The sequence below is a fragment of the Trachurus japonicus genome, chromosome 14, assembly GCF_045865225.1.
Source record: "Trachurus japonicus isolate A0001 chromosome 14, Traja_1.0".
Taxonomy (NCBI): domain Eukaryota; kingdom Metazoa; phylum Chordata; class Actinopteri; order Carangiformes; family Carangidae; genus Trachurus; species Trachurus japonicus.
Window position 1 is genome coordinate 8,631,879 of NC_140920.1, and position 18,749 is coordinate 8,650,627.

At 41.0% G+C, this 18,749-nt stretch overlaps 1 protein-coding gene across 4 annotated transcripts in view; it reads left to right on the forward strand.

Moving 5' to 3' along the window:
- Nucleotides 1–1,390: 1,390 nt before the first annotated feature.
- The window catches only part of auts2a (activator of transcription and developmental regulator AUTS2 a), a 326,493-nt gene continuing 309,134 nt past the window's right edge, over nucleotides 1,391–18,749 (forward strand). For 2 of the 4 annotated variants that reach the window (XM_085797321.1, XM_085797319.1), the window contains exons 1-2: nucleotides 1,392–1,740; nucleotides 4,011–4,768. In XM_085797321.1, the coding sequence (XP_085653447.1) occupies nucleotides 4,487–4,768 (282 nt within the window). In that variant the 5' untranslated portion in view covers nucleotides 1,392–1,740; nucleotides 4,011–4,486. Of the gene's footprint in view, nucleotides 1,741–4,010; nucleotides 4,769–18,749 lie in introns of all 4 variants that reach the window. The other 2 variants (XM_085797320.1, XM_085797318.1) reach the window with 2 other exon arrangements.

Consider the following 18,749-nt stretch of genomic DNA (forward strand, 5'->3'; position numbering starts at 1 on the left):
TGAATGAAAAGGAGCAGGATGAAGAAAACTTATAGTACCTGCCCCTCTTTGTTGTTATAACTACATTGGCTTACCTCAACACCAATATTATACTCTATTTCAAAATATTAAAGATGATGAAACATAGTTGTGACAAGAAAACAAACAAAACACCACTCGTCTATCTATCTTTTTCTTTTTTTGTAGACGCTTATCTTTTCTTTTTTAAACATTTTCTTAAACTGAGACATACTTGTACAACTTTTCAGTTCCTTGCTTTGTGAATGCCATAACACTACTTTATAACACTACACTAGGAGACATCACACTGCACTTTCTAATTTGATCAATCAGATTGGTTGTAACATTTCCTCTGATTAAGTAGTAGATATCTAATAAAAGTTGCATGACACTCTACAGTAAGCACTGATGGTACTGTACAGTACATATGGACTGATTTGCATTAAGCTCCACAGCAATGTGTGAATAAATTCCTGGCAAATGATGCATTCTGTGGATTTTGAATTCACTCTTACATAATGGTGTTTCCCTTTCCCTTCTCAAGGGCAGCACAATATCAATACGATAAATCATGCAGCAGTAATGAATCAGCAGCAGAAGAACCCTTTTACTTTATTCTTACTGACCAGCATTTTTTAAATCACTCACTGAAGAACTAACAATGCGTGTTTCTTTGATTCACTTCTATTGTTGTAAAAATATGCGCCGACAGAGTCTGACAGACTGGTGTCACCACACAGGTGCAGGTAATTGTGTGATTGCCAGGGACTGAAATGACTAAAGCCTCGGTGCAGAAAGCCAGCTCTCCAAGGTAAATCTTTTCTTCAAATGTCAAATGGCTGTGCTGAAAATACTACGCTTATTTGTCGTTTTATTATTCATTGCTACAGTCCTCTGAGGTCAGACTCTCTCTGTTAGTGTTTGTTTAATGGGGGAAAGGACTTATTTGGCCATGTGTGTCCTTGAAGTCAAAGCTTATAGTTGCTTTCATGAACCAAGGATGAGTTATAACCTACTACTATATAAATTAAAAAGTGGGAGAGCTTTCCAGGCATATTTATGAGATGACTTGAATAATATTAAGATAACCTGCAGGAGTGAGGAAAAATGTTTACATGTAAATTAATGGTAAAGTTTTGGCTAATGGGGGGTACAGTATTTATGCTAACACTTAAATGCCTATATATTTTTAACCACACCTGGGGTTCATTAAATAATCACCAACCACTGTTATAACGTATCTTCATCCACATGTATCGCTGTGATTCAATACAAAAGTCTCTTCTTCACACTTGAACATCTACTTGTATTCACAGAAGGTTTTTCTCTTTCTTTTTTCTTTTTTTTTCGCCAGTGAATTGTATCGCGAATAGAAAGAGAGGGCGTTTTTATTCCGGAGCGGTGTCAAGTCGCTTTTTACATTCAGACCGTTTGGTGGCTACACCGTCTCTCTGTTGTAACTCGGAGCCTCCTGAATGCCAGGAGACAGCACTATTTGCGCCGAGGAGGAAGCGTGCAGCCTGTAAAGCGGCACTGCGGCATCACCGTATCACTGCGCCCCGGCGGTCCCCCTTCTCCGGGATCCTGAAGCTCGGATCTGGGGAGAGGAGGAGGAGATACCCTATGGTTTTTCCTTTGCTGGGATTTATTTTGTCAGCTCCAAACCTTCTTGCGCTTTATCTTTTTATTAGTGACCGAAGGCCTGCAACTTGTCCGGACGGTCCCTCCCCACTCGCAAGGGTTTGCATTTCTTGGTTTTGCATGACGTGTCTTGGAGCAAAAGAAAAAAAAAAGAAGAAAAAAAAAAGAGAGAGAGGCTTGCTTTTGTTGTGTTGTGTCTTATAGTGGAAAATGAAGCTTGGAAAGCCGGAGCAGGAGGCAGTGCCAGTCCGCTGCTGCTGCTGCTGCTGCTGCTGCTGTTGTGGGCTGGACTGGATTACAGAGCCTGAGATCTCTACTGACAGCACAGGCAGACAAAAAGGGACTGTGAGCGAAGACAAGGGAAAGAGTCTTTTACTGTGCTAGAGAAGCCAGGGCGAGTGCTAGAACACAGTTTCTTTTAGATAAGCGATATTTAGGAAGGTATTCGTGCAGTGCATGTCAGTCATTAGATGAGTGCTGGCACGGGGCATCAGGTTAAATGCATAGGTAGGCTACTGGAAAAAACCCGCTTAGGACCGTTACAGTAGAGCTGGATTTGCCTTTTTGGGGGGTTGTTAGGAGGCAGAACATCTGCATGGAAGGGGTTTTTGTGAATGGTTGCTGTATATTTAAATGTTGGCATTTTGGCTTGTTGGATGTGCCTTTTGTTAGGTATCAATTTGATTTAAAAGCCCCTTTTAATTTGGAGAATGGCTCTAATTGTGTGTGTGTAGTTGTACATGTGTCACTTTGCATGGTGTGAGCAGAGTATTTAGGGACTACATGTATGCTTTAGGATTTCAGATGAGCAACACTGCATGGCAATCTGTGTCTAAGGAGACAATGTAAAGTTAAAGGTGGTGGTTGATTGTGACATGTTAGGTTTTTTTTTTTTTTTTTTTGGTTTTGGTTTTGGTGTGGTGATGCAGAAATAGGTGTGATTCATCTGTGTTTGAAATGTCCACCAGCATTTCTGATTACTCACAGAAGGGGGCTTAATAAGAGCCTGCAGTTTGTTGATTCAGTTTTCCTCCACGTAGAATACCATTTATGTGATGTAATGGATGAGAATTGATATTCTGGACACACAGAGAAGCCATATGTGTTTTAGGCTACAATGCCAGAGTGACTTTCAGTGGTTTTAGGGCCTAGACTGTAGGCTATGCTTTGAGAATGATCCAGAATAGGACTGCAAGCTGTTGAATGTTGCATCCTAATATCATAAAGCAGACACATGCCTCCAGTGTCAGACAGTAAAGGTATAGTCTACTAAGCTCCATAGTTAAGTGCAGGATTTCATTATCAAAGGGTCCTGACGTTTGTCTTCATTTCCTAACAGTGTGTGTAAAACCTCAAGGACATCTCCCTGTTCTATTAGTCCTGCTCTCATTCTTGAAAGAGAGAGAAATATAATGTTTTCACATGCAGCATAGAGATGTTACGGTAGTTGCAAGGTGATGTATTGAAAGAAATGAATAGTGACTTACCATGGGCTGCCACCGTGAATTTGTTAATATGGATCAGAGTGGATCTTTTATCAGTGCATGTCTATGAGTCAGAACTGGTTGATGCAACAACAGCTTTGAAGTCAGCGCTCTTAACATCAACAGATGACCTGCTGTACACCAGCAGTTTGATTGAGAAATATTTGATCCAATGCATAATTAATGAAACTCAATCTTTTGCCATTATGGATTGTGGATATATGTGTCACTGATGTGCACGTTTATAGAGGTTTTGTTATGGAAATGAATGCAATTAGCAAACAAAGAGTACGCAAAGTGGGAGGATCGATTGTGTGACAGCTTACTAGTCACAATACAGTTAAATGATGCTTTATTTCAGGATTTAATTATCGTTGTTTGATCAGTGTACTTGATGTTGTTGATGCTGTCACAATACATTCGCTTTATGTTACTTTTTTATTAGCAGTGACCAACAGCAAGTTCATGTTGAAAATTGCCTCAAGATACTAAATATTTAAGTGTAAGAAAAATAAAACTGGTACATAATTAATTGGAAAGGAATTTTAATCACTGAAAACACAGTTTAGGTTACAAGCTTGGCAAAAGCTTCAGAGATGCTAGTAAAAGAACACTTTCAACACATAATCATCTCATCTCAGGGCTTAATGGCCCGGCAGTGTAAGAAAACACACTATACTCAGCGGATGAGAGTGTAGCCTCTCTAATAAAACACTCATCTTGCATTATGTAGAATGGCGAGAACCCTCTGTGTAGTTTGCTGCACCTTTTGGAAAATGGCTCATTGACTAAATGCACAGTTGAACTTGCTGAGTGAACATGTTGCAAATGCGTGCTCTCTCTCTCTCTCCCCTCTTTCTCTCTCTGTGTGTCTCTATCTTGCAGGAGGCAGAGTTTGCTGACCTTGGGTAAGAGGAGCAGGTTCCTGGAGAAGAAAGAAAGATGTGGCGTCACCTGCTCAACTCACCATGGCGGGACATGTTCACTGAGCAGACATTTGCTTTAACTTGAAAAGCTTTTCCTCTGGTGGCGCAATCGACAGCTTGGCGATAACGCGTTTAATAGATCATTTTACACCTCTGTCGTAGGATTTGATGGACTGCCTTTGGGGATCTTTGCTTGGAACCTAGCTTGGTTTAGGTGACTCGATGCAGCTTTGTGTTACCTGCAAAAGGCTTCATCTGTTGGATATTACACGGTTACCCTGGATCTAATACATTGGTAACATTCACTTGGATATTGCGGAGATTCTCCTTGAGGGGGTTTTTTCACACGAGTGGAGGTCAAGCAGTACCGGTGTCTGTGGCTCCTCGAAGAGTTGTGTTTGTTTGTAAGGGGAGTGTTTATTTGGAGGTTTCCTTATGAAGGACATGGATGGCCCTCGATCTAGTGGTCTGCTGCGCAAGAAGAGGAAGTCAAGGTCGGAGAGGGATCGGGGGAGGAGATCAAATGGGATAAGGAACAACAACCATGTTAAGGGCTCTGTCTTCCGCTTCTCCTCCGACTCGGAGCAGGGCGGCCGGCAGCCCTCCTCGTCCCGCCCTCGGCCTCCACGGAGAAAGAGAAAGGAGTCTACTTCGGCCGAAGAGGACATCATCGATGGCTTCTCCATCACCGGGTTCGTGACCCTGGAGGCGCTGGAGGTAAGTGCTGAACCACAGGTGGTAGACCTTCAACTCTCTGCTGCCATGTGCAAGTGTGTGTATATATGGGCGTGTGCATTGCTTTTGTATGAAAATCCTGTTGAAAACCACTTAAGGCTGCGTAGAGATGTGTTTATTATTGTGTGCAGCTCAGTGCCGCTCTGCCATGGGCTTGGTCCAGTGTTTTGGCTCCTGCTTGCATATTTGGCTGTTGTGTGCGAGCAGGAGTTCAACAGATGTAGCTTTAAATGTAGCGCTGCAGCCAGAGATTACTATCTGTGTCACTGAGAGGCTGTTGTTGCTGTTGTTGTTGTTGTTGTTGTTGGTGTGTGTGTGTGTGTGTGTACAGCTCTGGATTTGTTTTCACAAGAGTTTCCAGCAAAGCCTTACACCAGATGAGGGATGTTCAGCTATGGCCGTAGTGGCTGTTGTGCCTTTTGTACGCTTCACAGTGAAAAAGCAATTTGATCCATGTTACAACAGTTTATTCAGAGTGGGGGTAATTTATTGTGCACTGGCTATTTATTTTCCTTGGAATGCAAACTGGGCACAGGCTGCCTTGCAACGATATGGTTCTGAATTATGACTTCTACCAACAAGCATTTTCTACACACAGAACAACTGCTACATTTCTCTATAATGGTCGCTTACAGAGCAGATTCATCATGATCCTCCAGAGCAGCTTCAATGCCCCTTGGTGATGATTTTTTAAAACCAGCCGTGATCAGATGGAGATCTCCGGAATATCCTCAGGTGTTAAGTTGGTGACTACGAGGGCTGTAGCTTTTGATTCAGGTCTTTTTTTTTAAACTAGTAAAACCACTCAATGACTCCTGCACCCTCAATGAAAGATTTCATTATGTTTCCTTCCTTTCATCTGATCTGAGGTTCCTTTCATATTTCAACTGTCTGCAAGTGTCATTTTTTTGTGTGCCACACTTGTGTTAATTTTACAGCAGAAAAGGACTTGTATAAAATGACACATTCTGGTTTACATCTTATAGCTTCCAGTATTTGTGCTGTCTGAAGTAGTTTCCCAAGGTCAGATGAGTGGTTGTAACACAGTCTGTTCTAATATATGCAGTGTGATTTCGACCTCTTGTTCACTGGTGTGACCTGTCTCAAGGATATGTACAGGATCTCTTGTTCCCACTGTATCCCTTTGTTAGTCAGATCGACACTTTTCACAGCTTGAGGGTGTCTCACCGCCGTGTTTTCTTAACTTATTTATTATTAAGAATTGCTCTATTCAGCAGCCAAGGACTCTTGTCCCTGCACGCCGTTTGATTGCCTCCTCGTTTTGTTTGACCTTCTTTCGTTTGTTGTCTCATTGATGTTTTCTGCATTAGTCTGTTGAAGTGCTGTTAACCACAATGTGATGCTATTTAGATGGCAACTCAGAAATAACAGTGGAAGCTTGAGTGTCGGTAGTTCTTGAATACACAAGGCATGCATAAGTTAAAAAGATGCCTTGAACAGTGAATTCTGTTTTCTTTGTTGAGCTCTGTTATTTGCCTTTTCATGAGCATTTAGTCATTTCACCTCCTTTTATCATACTGTCATTCCTCTGGTTTACATCAGATTGAGAGCCACACACAAGCAAACTACTCTAGATCACATTATATTGTGTTACTCTTCTGTCACATTCCCTGATTTTATGTCGGTACATTAATGACAAGCTAATGGGATATTTTGAACTAGATTTCAGGGCTCACAATGAAAAGATTTATCATGTTGTAAAAGGGCTGTAAAATATTCAGTAACACTGACAAACTGATGAGTATTTTATGACAAAGGTATGTGTTGTGCATTTTGGTCGACTCTGACCTGCACTGTCACCCTGTTCGGCTACAACAACAGGCTTATGTAACGTAATGTGTTGAACCACAAAGCTTTGGAAACACAAAAAGCGAGTGACCATGAGCAGAGTAGGATGTCCACACAAGCCAGAAAATATAATGGAAACTATAACGATGGAGGGGAATGTAACAGCATCAGAGATCAGGAAGTGGTCTGGATTTGCATAGCTTGATAACCAGCAGCAGCAATACAAGCAAGATGTACAGGCAACCTCACAAAGATGGAAAAACCAAAAGTACCATCCCTCTAAATGCACAGACAGGAAAAGTCTCTGGTCCCAAACTGCAGCACTATTACATCCAAGCTTACTTGTATACGACTCCTGTGGTTATTAGACGGTTAAACTCCAGCAGCAGCCACTCACTTCAGTCTTTCCTCCATATGATAAGAGCTGAAAAGCAAGCAGAGACACACTAAGTGCAGTTTTATATGTCATAGCAAAAGACATGATGCAGGTTGAAGTGGTGGAAAAAAGCAGGTTTTAGCAGGCTAATGACGGTGGTTGACTCTAGGTATGAAGTCGTTGAATAGAAACATTTTTTTCATAAACAGCAGCCTCAGCTTTTTTCAGGATGCAGGGGAAATGTAGAGGAGCTGGTTTACACACTACAGGCATAGTATGGTCTAACCACACAACGGAGCTGTACATGAGGATAATTGGCGTAAATATTATATCATATTGCGTGTTGGGAGTTGGGAAGTCCTGTGGTTTATTTAGGATTCAGTCCGAAACTGAATATTCCCTTTAAACCTCAAAAATAAAAGACACCCTGTTGTGTTGACTTGCAAGTTACACCCTCAGAAGAGGTTACCCACTCATCAAAACATGTTGTGTATTCATGTCTGGCAAGTGGAATGCATTCCCTTCTCCTTTGATTGTGTTAAATATATAATGTATGTGATAATTTGATCGATAAAGATAAAGATTCAAACAAGTTGTATTATTTGGCCAAATCACCCAGCCTAGTGACAAACACCTAATGACTGTAAGTGGAAACAGAGAAGGGCGCCTCTTAGAAAGCCTGATTGTGACAGATTTACAGCTTAATGTATATTAGTGGACATAATTTTAACATTTTATTACCCTACACACTGGTTCAGTCTTTTACTGCAGTCAACTGAGTGGAAAATGCAATAATAAATCAAAATGCATTGCAGTATCACACTAGATTAATATCAAATCAGTCATTTAGAAGTCAAAACAGTCTTGTCACAAAGCAGTTTACTGTCTAATAAAAATGTAGAGAGTTCAAGTAAAGCAAGAGGAAAAACAAATTATACTTGTGTTTGTGTGTGAGTGCAGATATACACACGCCAGCATTTGTTTTTGTGGAAATGTGACAGAGCTTATTAATGCAGTATCATCTCAGAGGGAGGTGAGAGGAGATGGTAATATTGAATTGTAATATTTCTTACTGTTGGAGGAGGTGTTGTGGTTCAGCTGTAGACCTTTCCCCTCATGCTGTCTGCAGCTTTCATCAAGGGAACAAGCTTCTCTGGCATTTTATCACTTCTGACGCCTTTCAGTCCCTTAGCAAATCTTTATAGGAAGTTTGTTTGGTGGGGAATGAGCACATATGTTAAAAAAAATGTATCTGTTTTATGTATCAAATGCATAACTTAAAGATAGAGTCAGTAGGTTTGTTAGTTGGATGTTCAACATGCTGTTCACATTGAACACTTCTCCACTTTGGCCTTCAATAAGTTCTCCTTTGAATATTTGCCACTATACTGTACCACCAAGAGAGCGACTGGATGCCGTCAATGTAGCGTCTTCTCTGCATATTAATAACACACTTTAGTGATTTCAGTTGTCGTTTTTGGACTAATTACCGGACCAGTCATGACACGGTCACTAAATTAACTGTCAGACCTTAACTGAGATAGTACTGTAATGTGCTTAAGGCTTGTGGCGCTTTCACTGCATATTCAACGCTGCTCCGTCAGACTCATTAACAAGCCTTTTGCTCCTCCCTGTGCACTGTACAGGCTAAAGTTAACAGAAGACTGTGGATATAATATTTCTACTTCAGTGTTCAGTGAATATGAATTGAATAAATCACTTATGTCTCACTGCACAGTACACTTAAGGATACCTGCAGGCAGACTCATTGTTGCACTTCTACAGGTCTCAGAGTACAGAAGCCATACATTGTTCCTGTCAACAAACAGCTCAGGATCCTGTCATTAGACATTAGTCAATCACTCCTCTCCCTGAGTACCACATGCTTATGTCACCAAGTATTACAAGTGTGAATACGGCGTCAGTCTTTTTTTTTTTTCCCTTTGCTGTTTTGAGTTGAAATGGAGGGATGTGGTCAAAACATCTTAAATTATGTTGTTATTCTTAAGTAGATTGCAGAATATTTATAGTTTGTTCTATGAAATGTCAGAAAATGGTTTTAAAAAAATCATGCAACATGGCATCATCAGATGTTCTATTTTAAAAACCAGATATTTAGTTTTCAATGATACTTAACTGAGACAAGCAGCAACTCTTCACACTGTAGAGAGGGAAATGAGAGTGTTTGTCTTTTTTGCTTGAAGAATTACCTAAATGATTAATTGATTGCGAGGACCTAATGGGCCCGGGTTGAGATGGATGTATCCCTCTCACTTTTCAGAATCTGGTTGTTTCTCTTCGCTTTGATTAATTCACTGAAAAGAAAACTAAATCATGTCGTAACCACCAGAATCCAGATGGGAGAAGCTCTGTTCAGTGTTTCCAACTCCTGTGAGTCACCTTCTGTTCTTACTGTCTGCTCTAAGCAGAATTCAAATGATATATTTGTAAATCTATAGATGATAATCATACATCGGTTTAATTGGACTGTAGCCCACCAAAAGTTGGCTATGCCTTGTTCCCTATTCAGAGCTCAGTATCTCTGGAACCATCAATTGTCACAGTTTTGGCATTGAACACCTTTCACTCGTTCACAGACTAGAGTGTGTACTAGTGAAGGCTCCTTTTGTTTGACTTACACTTCAGCAGGATCAATACATGCATCTCCAAACTGAAAGAAATCATGCACATGAGACAACATTACTTCCTCTGATGTGGTATTGTGATCTTACTGTAGCTGTATTACCCAGAATGCTTCACTGCACAGTAAACAGGTGAGCTGATGCACTCAGGTTCAGTTTGTGCAGTGAAATCATTGTGAACAAAGCAGCCGTGCTCTGCAGGAGGAACCCAACAACACCATCAAAGCTGTTGCTACATTTTTTATTTTCAGCACAATTCTCAATTATTACAGGGAGTTTTTCAGTTTTGCTGTTCAGTAGCGATAATGCAATAATATTTGCAGTAGAGTCAATAAAGCATGACCTGATCTAATCGGTGAATTCAATAAAAAAGTGAGGCAACAGATACTGAAAACATAAGCTGGTGCAGTAACCTTGTAAGTTACTGTAAATATAGAAGATGCCTCATTGTGAAGACTACTGTGTTTCTATGTTTATACATGGTTGAAGGTTTGTGTTTTTGTGAACCGAAAATCCAATAGGAAAAACACATATTTCACCACTGAAAGGCAGTGTGTTTGGGTATCGGCCTGGATTGGCTGGTTGTTGTCTCTCTGTGTTTTGGAACTTCACAATGCTGCAATGAGATGAACTCTTCTCTCATTCATTTGAGTGGAAAAAATAAAAAACAGAACTGTTCTGGCTTGTTGTTCGTGCTATCTGGGCAGTGGGACAAACCCATTTGAGATAACTGTCCATGACATTTCACCAGTACAATGGAGGCAAATGGAATTTAGTTTGTTTTACAATAGTTTAAATAGGTTTGTGGTTTAAAAATAACTGAATAAAAGACCAACTCATGGCTGAAAACTGCCATTACACTTCTCTACCTTCAGAAATGATGGCCAGTGAAAAACAATTCAAGAAGACTTAACTTTTTGTAGTGAAGCTGGAAGTAGGATAATATTTACGTCAGTTGACTAACTGGGGTTGTGCGGATCCTAAATGCTGAGGTCAGGCTTGTGACTGAAGGGCCGACCTGCTGATCACAGGTCAGTGGTAGAAGAGTTCAGATTATGACTGAGGTTGAATCAGGGTGTTTCTTTAATAGATGAAAATATATAAAAAATTGCTCAGTGAAATTCTAGTAAGGAAAGATTGTCTTATTGTTTGTCTCTCACTAATGACTCAGGATATTTAATTTATGAAAAAGCATTTTCAAGTGATGAATAATTTATCAGAATGACTTTTCAGGACTACTTCCACCCTGTCTCCTTTAAAAAAAAATAGTTGGAGAGGTATTTTTCTTCTCTCTAATCTTCAATCCTGGATAAGACTTGTTAAAATTTTTCACCGCCTATGTCGTAAATAATTGGATATCATTTTGTTCAGTATTTTTCCAAAGATTCCCACAGAGTTAGATTCTTATTAAATAAACAGTATATAAGGTGTTCCAGTGCAAATATTTTAATTGGAAAGACATCATCTGTAATGCATAAATAGCTGAACAATAAACAGAGCTCCACAAATCACAGCCGTCAGTGAGTCGTGTCACCGAGGGCTGACTCCATATTGTTGGTCAGTGAGTTTAGTCTGCTCTGTGTGCACCATGAATGACAGGCACAGAGAGGAGAGGCCTGCTATAGAGTCCACAGGCCCACTGATGCAGCAGGATCTCTTCTGCTGCTCCAGACGGTCAGACCGACTATGACAGACGGTCCGTTGTCAATGTGATTGTGAGCGAGCGAGACAGGGAGAGAGCGAGCGAGGGAGAGAGCGAGGGAGAGAGCGAGCGCAGCGTGAAGAGCGGCTGAACAAATCATCTTTTTCATGACGTTACACTTTAGTTTCCTCACACTTGTGTGTACAGTAACATTTGGATAATCTTTCAATGTTCTCTCCTCTCTAATGCTCATGTGCTGTAATGTCTCCAGTCAGTGTGTCTTGTCTTTTTTTCAGTTTTACAATCCATTCTCTGCACTTATCAGCTGTTTACTTCTCTGTTTCAACCACACTATGTTAAAAGGCCTAACCCTAGTGTATTGATGGACCTGTGCACAAACATATCACAGCAGCAGTGGCTCTTTTTCTGTCTGGGTAAAGTTAAATTCTGATGAGGTCAGACCCCTGGAGGTATATGCAAGTGCTCTCCATCTGTCACCACAGTGCTGGAGCAACACTGCTCCCGGGCCTGCTTTTCATGTGCATGCTGATATCTTAGCTTTGCATTTCTCTTCAGCAGTCTCAGAGCTGAGGCGTTTATGATTAGGCTCTTGAGATGCTCAAGTTGTTTTTGGTAGATGCTGTGCAGCATATTGTTGCCTTGATTTCTTTTTGGTGTTAACACTTGGGAGTGAAGTCCTCCATGTTGAAACTGTGGTTAAAGGTTCAGTGTGTAATAATTGGCAGGGTTTATTGGCAATATCTGAACATACTACCCATGAATATATTTGTATAAGTGTATAATCGCTATAAAATAAAAATGTGTTTGTTTTTCATAGCCTTATAATTATATACATAGCTATGGTCTTGCTTAGAGAGTGTGGCCATCTTGCGCCGCCATGTTTGTACGGCAGCCTGGATGGAAAATCCAGCCAGCCAGAGATAAATGAACCAATAAAGAAGAAGGTGGAAGGAAAGAAAAGGAGTAGGAAACAGCAGACATATCGTAAAATGGTTAAGACCTTCACCTTCTCAGTCATCCCAGTTGTGGTAAACAAGTTTTTTTTTTCCTTGAAGGCCACCGTCACTTCATCAACGGGAGTGGTGAGTGCTGTAAACTAGAATCTGAACGCTGGATATCACAGTTCCCCCCTCCTCCATATTACACACTGGACCTTTAAGATCCTTTAAGGAAGCAGATGCATGAATAACACTGAGCAGGAGTATTAGCCTGTGAGGAAGCATATTGCTGCTGCTGGTTGTTCTTTGAATCATAATCATCACCACCACAGTTTTCACAGTGCAGCCAACTTTTAATTCAACACTTGTTCAGGATGCAGGATATGCTGCCTAAATATACACACTGCAATTTTATGATGTATGGTTTCGTAAAATTCCACCATTTTGGCTGTGATTTTCAGGAAAGGCCTTGAAGCAGTGCATCTTGTTGCATAAAACATAGATAAGGCTATTCATGTTTAGATGAAACTGAATTCAAAATGCTAGGCATTTTGAACAAGCCATATTGTTTCTGAGTCTGCATAGGATTGGTCTCTTTTGTGTTTGTAGAATCAAGTGCAAGAAGTTGAGTAACTTTTATTTTATTTAGTGTAGAAACAGTGTAGTATCACACCATCATGTTTTCAGGGGTTATAGATTAAATCTATTGATACAAAGTTGATGTATATTACAGATGAATGTATTAGCACAATAGAAATGTGCTATAGTGCCCAGTAGACCTGTTTCTGAGCTCAGTTTATTTATTTCCTTCAAACCAAAACCCTTCACTTTAAATTGAGCAAAAAAAATGACAAACATATTGGGCGCAGAGATAAAAAGTACACAGCAGCGGTCGAGTTGGTTCAGAGACAGATTTTTATTGAAAGAGGCCTGAGAAACAACCTATTACAGCACTTGAAGAAATTACTAAATTATTGAGTGCCTTCTCCTCTAAAACCTTTGCTGTGTTTCATCCATTTCACTTGAAAGGGGTCTCTAACCTCAGCATGCCCCTGCTGGCCAGAATTGATTTAAAAATGTTGCCTTAGTTAACCTACTGCTCCATTCTTTCCCCATAATTACTGGTTTCTGATGTCTATATCTTTGCAACGCAGACACACACACATACACACACATAGACACATAGGAATACATAGCATACAGGCCTGATCAGGCTCCCGTCCAATCACAGCCTTTGCTTTCCCAACCTTCTTTCACTGAGGTTTAACATTGTGCCCAAAGGCTCGACTGACTCCTGTTTCTTAACTCCAATAACAACATCTCATCTTCTTGCTCAGCAGGTTAACAGCAGTCTATTACATGATTGACTGCCCGTGATAATACGACGAACAGCACAAAAGCAGTACTGTGTAAATTAGTACATTTGCACTGTCTGTTCTTCTCTGATTTAGCATTTTAAGGTTCTGGAAAGACTTCTTAATTCACTATGCCCCGCAGAGCTCCTGCAGGTTTTGTTGTTCCTCTAAATAATTTCCCTCTCTAACTTAATTTGTTACACACCATAAAAACAGAAGACAACACATCCACCTAATGCACACACAGTGTACAGAATGGAACTGGGCACATAACTGCATAACACCACATATGGACGAGACTGGGAGAGCAGCCTAGTGCTGGGATAGACGTGCAGAGCTGACACAAGCAGTTTGGGGCCTGCGGTGTAGAAAGGCTTGTTTTATTACTAAAGTAAAACATGAAAACAAATCAAATACATTTCAATAATAAACTCCCTAATTGCAAATGGTTTTAATTACTTCAATCTCTGCCTATACCAGGGTTGTAGCCTACATTTCATAGTCAAATTAAATATTTAGATTACTGTTTGTTACATTTTTGCATATAACAAACTGACAGAGTAATTTATTTTTGGATGGGAGAGCTGATAAATCAAAAGATGCTGCAGGACAGGAATGTACGACTAGTGTTGAGATCATTCAGAGTCCATCAGTCAGTACATTGTTAGATTTTATGCATTTGCATTGACCTCAAAAATTCATCATTGGGTCAGCTACACATAAGATGTGGCTTTGAGTGGACTTGCTGACGTGGAAGCTGTGCATTTGGGAGGATTTCTGCCACTTAAATTTAAAATGATCATTTGTCTCTTTTGTGTGTTGTAGCTTTTACTTAAGATAGAAAAAAAACATTAGAGAAAGATGGCTGTCAGTTTCCTCTTCGTCATAGTTTCCTGATGAATCCCCTTATCCTGCAGCCTACAGTTCCTAGAGGGGGAAAAAATAAAAGACCGGACATATGTGCTAAAGCAGTTTTTGGCTCGTGTCATAAATATTGCATCAGGTTGCGTAGCAGCACTGGATTTGTCATGTCATGCCTAACTGCACCAAGCAGCAGCAGCCTACTAGCTGCTGACCACCAGGGAGCGAAGAGAAAGTCAATCGATTACAAAAGAGCTTTGAAACCCTTCACTTCGGGCTTCACATCACACTGACAAAAAGTCCATAAGAGGGATATGTATAAACCATGTGTCTGCTGCTGGAGAAATGTTTTCATAAGAGCCGTGAAAATCCTGCCAGTGCTTTTTTTTTTCTTCCTCCTGCCGTTTACATTTCATTTCTGCACCACTGATGCACCACCGGCACCTTGTTGCTTCCAATTAAGTGTCACTTTCTATTTATGATTTCTGCCGCGCCCATGGGTTATTTAATTTTGGGCACCCGCTTCACACCCATCTGTCACACCCACACCGTCCGTGGAGATGTGGCACATTCAAACTGGGGCACAGTGGAGCATCATACCTCATGGATTACGCTGAGTCATCAGGGGCACGTGGGTGGAAGGTGGAGGTGGCGCGGAGCGAGGAGTTCAACAGAACAATGATAGCTTCATTGATGAGTTGTCAGACTTTAAAATGGCAAATAATGGCCGGCTAATTAATGACTATTGACATTTCAAGTGGGGCAGGATTTAAAGGACAGGTCTGTGGCCTTAGCTGACAGAATCAACTGCAGTAATTAAGTCAAGAAAAAGGGGTGTTCCTCCTCTCATATGGCCAAAATGGAGATGGATGATGAATTGCAGTTTAGTTTAGCAGTCTGGCGTTTTTCTCCTCTTCTGTGCTGTTCGTGGGATGATGCTGTCGGCTTTCCAGCATTTCAAAAACAATTGATTTTCTTTGGCACAGCCCTCAGAAGTCTGCCTGGAGGAGGACTTGTAAGTGCAGGCAGAGAGGAACACATTGATTGGTGCTTCATTGTAAGAAAGAGGCTAATGTGAAATCAAATGTATTGACAGCTTGTTTCCAAAAGAATGTTGAAAAAAAGTGGCATTTCAAACAATTAAGACACATACAGTAAGTATCAAACCAAGCCAGTTGTGTTTCTGTGAGAATACGTGTTGATGAACAACTTCTCCTCTTGTACTAAGCAGCCTTGACAGATATTTCTGACAATGATTTTCCACCTTCCACACGTGTATTTATTCCACTCTCCTGGCAGTTATGGCAGTTATTCATTTAGCAGCATTTTAGAAGTGTCAGAGTGTGATGTATGGTATGTTTTAATGTGCTGTGACAGCCCAGTGACTGACACATTAATGAAGTAAGCTGTCATCTCTGGGTGTTAAAAAAAAAAGAAAAAGAAAAAATAAGACGGATCATCTGTTATTTGTGGATTAGTGGATGATGGATTCTGCAAGATTGCACATTTGTATACTAATGTTTAGATACTCATCAGTGTTGTGTTGTCTTTTACTCTGTGGGGGTGCAGTTATTTGAGTAAATGAAGATGTCCTTCATTTGGACATGAGCTGAGCCACAGCCCTGTTTAAAACTTAGTAATTGATCTTCTACCAGTGTACTTGCACTATCTTGGCTGCTGAATCGACCACCCCAGCAGCTCTTCTTTTGTACTGCTGCACTGTGGCCTGTGCTGATGTGTGGCATGTTTTCCACAGATGTACGTATATTAATTTGTTAAACCAACTTTGTCTGCATTGCTCAGCTGCGTTGCCCACTTTACAACTCTGTAAGGCTGTCAGATTTGTTACTTTCCTGCCTCACTAGAAAGTCTAACAGACTTTCCATCTGTCACTAACACGTGCACTGGATGATTGGACTGCAACTGGTCCTAAAATCCAGGTGTAAATCCACCCAAAATCCCATTAACATCTGATGACCCAAAGCAGAAGGTGATTAAAGGTATAATCAGACACATACAGTAAGGGTTAGCATGGAAATTAACACTTGCATTAGATGTTTGATCTGCAGTTATGGAAGAGAACAGTCTGTCTGGGAAAGGAGGAGCATCTAAATCCATCATAAACAGCACACGGAGCTATATAAGACAACTCACACATAACATAATGATTGATGTCACAATGCACGGTTCAGCTCAGAAGCACTTGAGTCACGTGACCAGCGCCATCACCCTCGTCTCACTCGCTGAGGGGAGAAACTGACACCGACGCATTCGTATGAACTCAGGCAAAACAAATAGCTCTGCACCGGGGGAGGTGTGCAACAAGCAGCATCGATGTTCGAGTTGACGTACAGGCAGAAGGAATGGGACTGTGGGATGTCGGAGCGGGGGAAGAGGGCGGGGTGATCGGTTTTACACTCTCATACCAACTCTGTACAGACAGACATTTTGTAATGGTGCGCTGCTTCTTTGTCCACACATTCACAGCTGCAGTGATCTGTGCAGGCGTGAGCTGTGAGGAATATAGAGTCCAGAGAGTTTGTGTTTTTACATTGAATAGTTACAAGTTAAAATCACATTATATTTTTGTATCAGATTATTAAAATGTCCAGGATGCTATATGAAAATATGTTGCCCTGTCCATCTTAGTGTTTTGTGTAGATCAAAGGTCCTTTTACTTAACTAAGGTCAGGAAAGAAGGAAAATGTGTGTTCTGCCATTGTTTTACAAAAACTAATGGCTGTTGTTACTAAGATTCATAAATGACAACCAATAGTTTACACATGAGTCTTACATCAGCTTATTAAAGGCTAATCTGGGGCTAATGGCACACCGGGAGTGGCTGAAGAACATTGGATTAATGGTTCCACCTCTTTAAGACCTAAGTCTCCCTGACACTTGTTAATGTGGCACACACAGCTCTGAAACGACATCGCTAGTGTGTATCTTTATCCAAGTATTAGCGCAAAGGCAAATCACATCCCAGGCCTAATATAATTGACTCGCCTCAGTTGAGGAAAAATAAATTTCCCTCCCTGGTCTGTGTGCCACCAGCTCGCTGAGCCCATGCAGGCCATTTGCTTTTTCCATTTCATCTTTGTCTTTTATTCAGGCAGGTTCCAGTGACGGATGTGAGGGGGGGTGGGGGGGGGGGGGATGATAAATGTTTGCGGAGGCTGATTGTAAAATGCCATCTCTGAAGTAGAGCCATGGCCATAGTCGTACTCTCCCTTTTGTGTGTAATGGCCCCCATGATGATGCATTTGGACGTTTTTTTTTTTCTCTCTCTCTCTACTTGAGAGGAGACCCTTTTCATGCTTAACTGCACAGTGCATACTAATGGGCTACAGTTAGGGAGTGCATGTGTTAGTGTGTGTCTGTGTCTTTGCACCGTGGGACTTGTGGACTTGCGGACAGAGTCCTATTGAGATCTCTACCTGCAGCTTTGAACCTTTGATCCCCCCTCTCTTTCCTCTGATCCTTCCTTCAGACCGAGCCAACCCACCACTGTTTCCATTTCCATCTGCTTCCATTCCTGCACTCTCAGATAAGCTTTGCTCAATAACTGCACTGCTTCAGTTGTTTTTTTTTTCTTCTTCTTCTTTTAAAGAATTGTTTACACCAGTCTGAATGCCAAACTATAATCCATAATCACATGCTTTTTTGCAAAATTTAGAAAAATTGGCATAAAACACGGTAGCTAATACCAAACAATTTGCTTTGCTCACAGCACCTTGGTTACACCCGGGCTTGGCTGTGCAGCACAGGATGCAGTTACATCGTTTCCAGGTCAAATGATTTTGAAATACTAATTAAAGGCTTCATGGCCGTGTCTCAGTATGATGTCATCCCCCCCCTCTCTCTGCCTTTGCCTGTGGAGCTAGCTGCTCTAGATGCTCAGTAGGAGGGTTTATGTGGACTGAAATGGCTTTAGATGAGAGTCAGATCCATTAGATACAGATTTTCACTTAGCCATGTCATGCACTCATCAGCAGCCACTGTGAAAATGGTTTTAGGCCATCCATTCTGTTTGATCACTTTTGAAGCAGATGGAAACATTGGCTTTTGGAAGTGGTATTTGATAGTTCACCCAGTGGGAGTCTGGGTATATAGTCCAACCAGAACCTGTTTTAATATGGCCTCGCTGTTTTAGCTTTTACATCCTCGAAATCTTTTTTTTTTGTCAGTCTGTTTAGTCCAACGTTCCCCTGCAGCCCTGCCTGATATAACACCACTTACCATTGTTACAGGCGGATTCATTTCCATTGATTTGAAACAGAACGATATTAACGCTGTTTTTTATTTAAATCAATAAATGT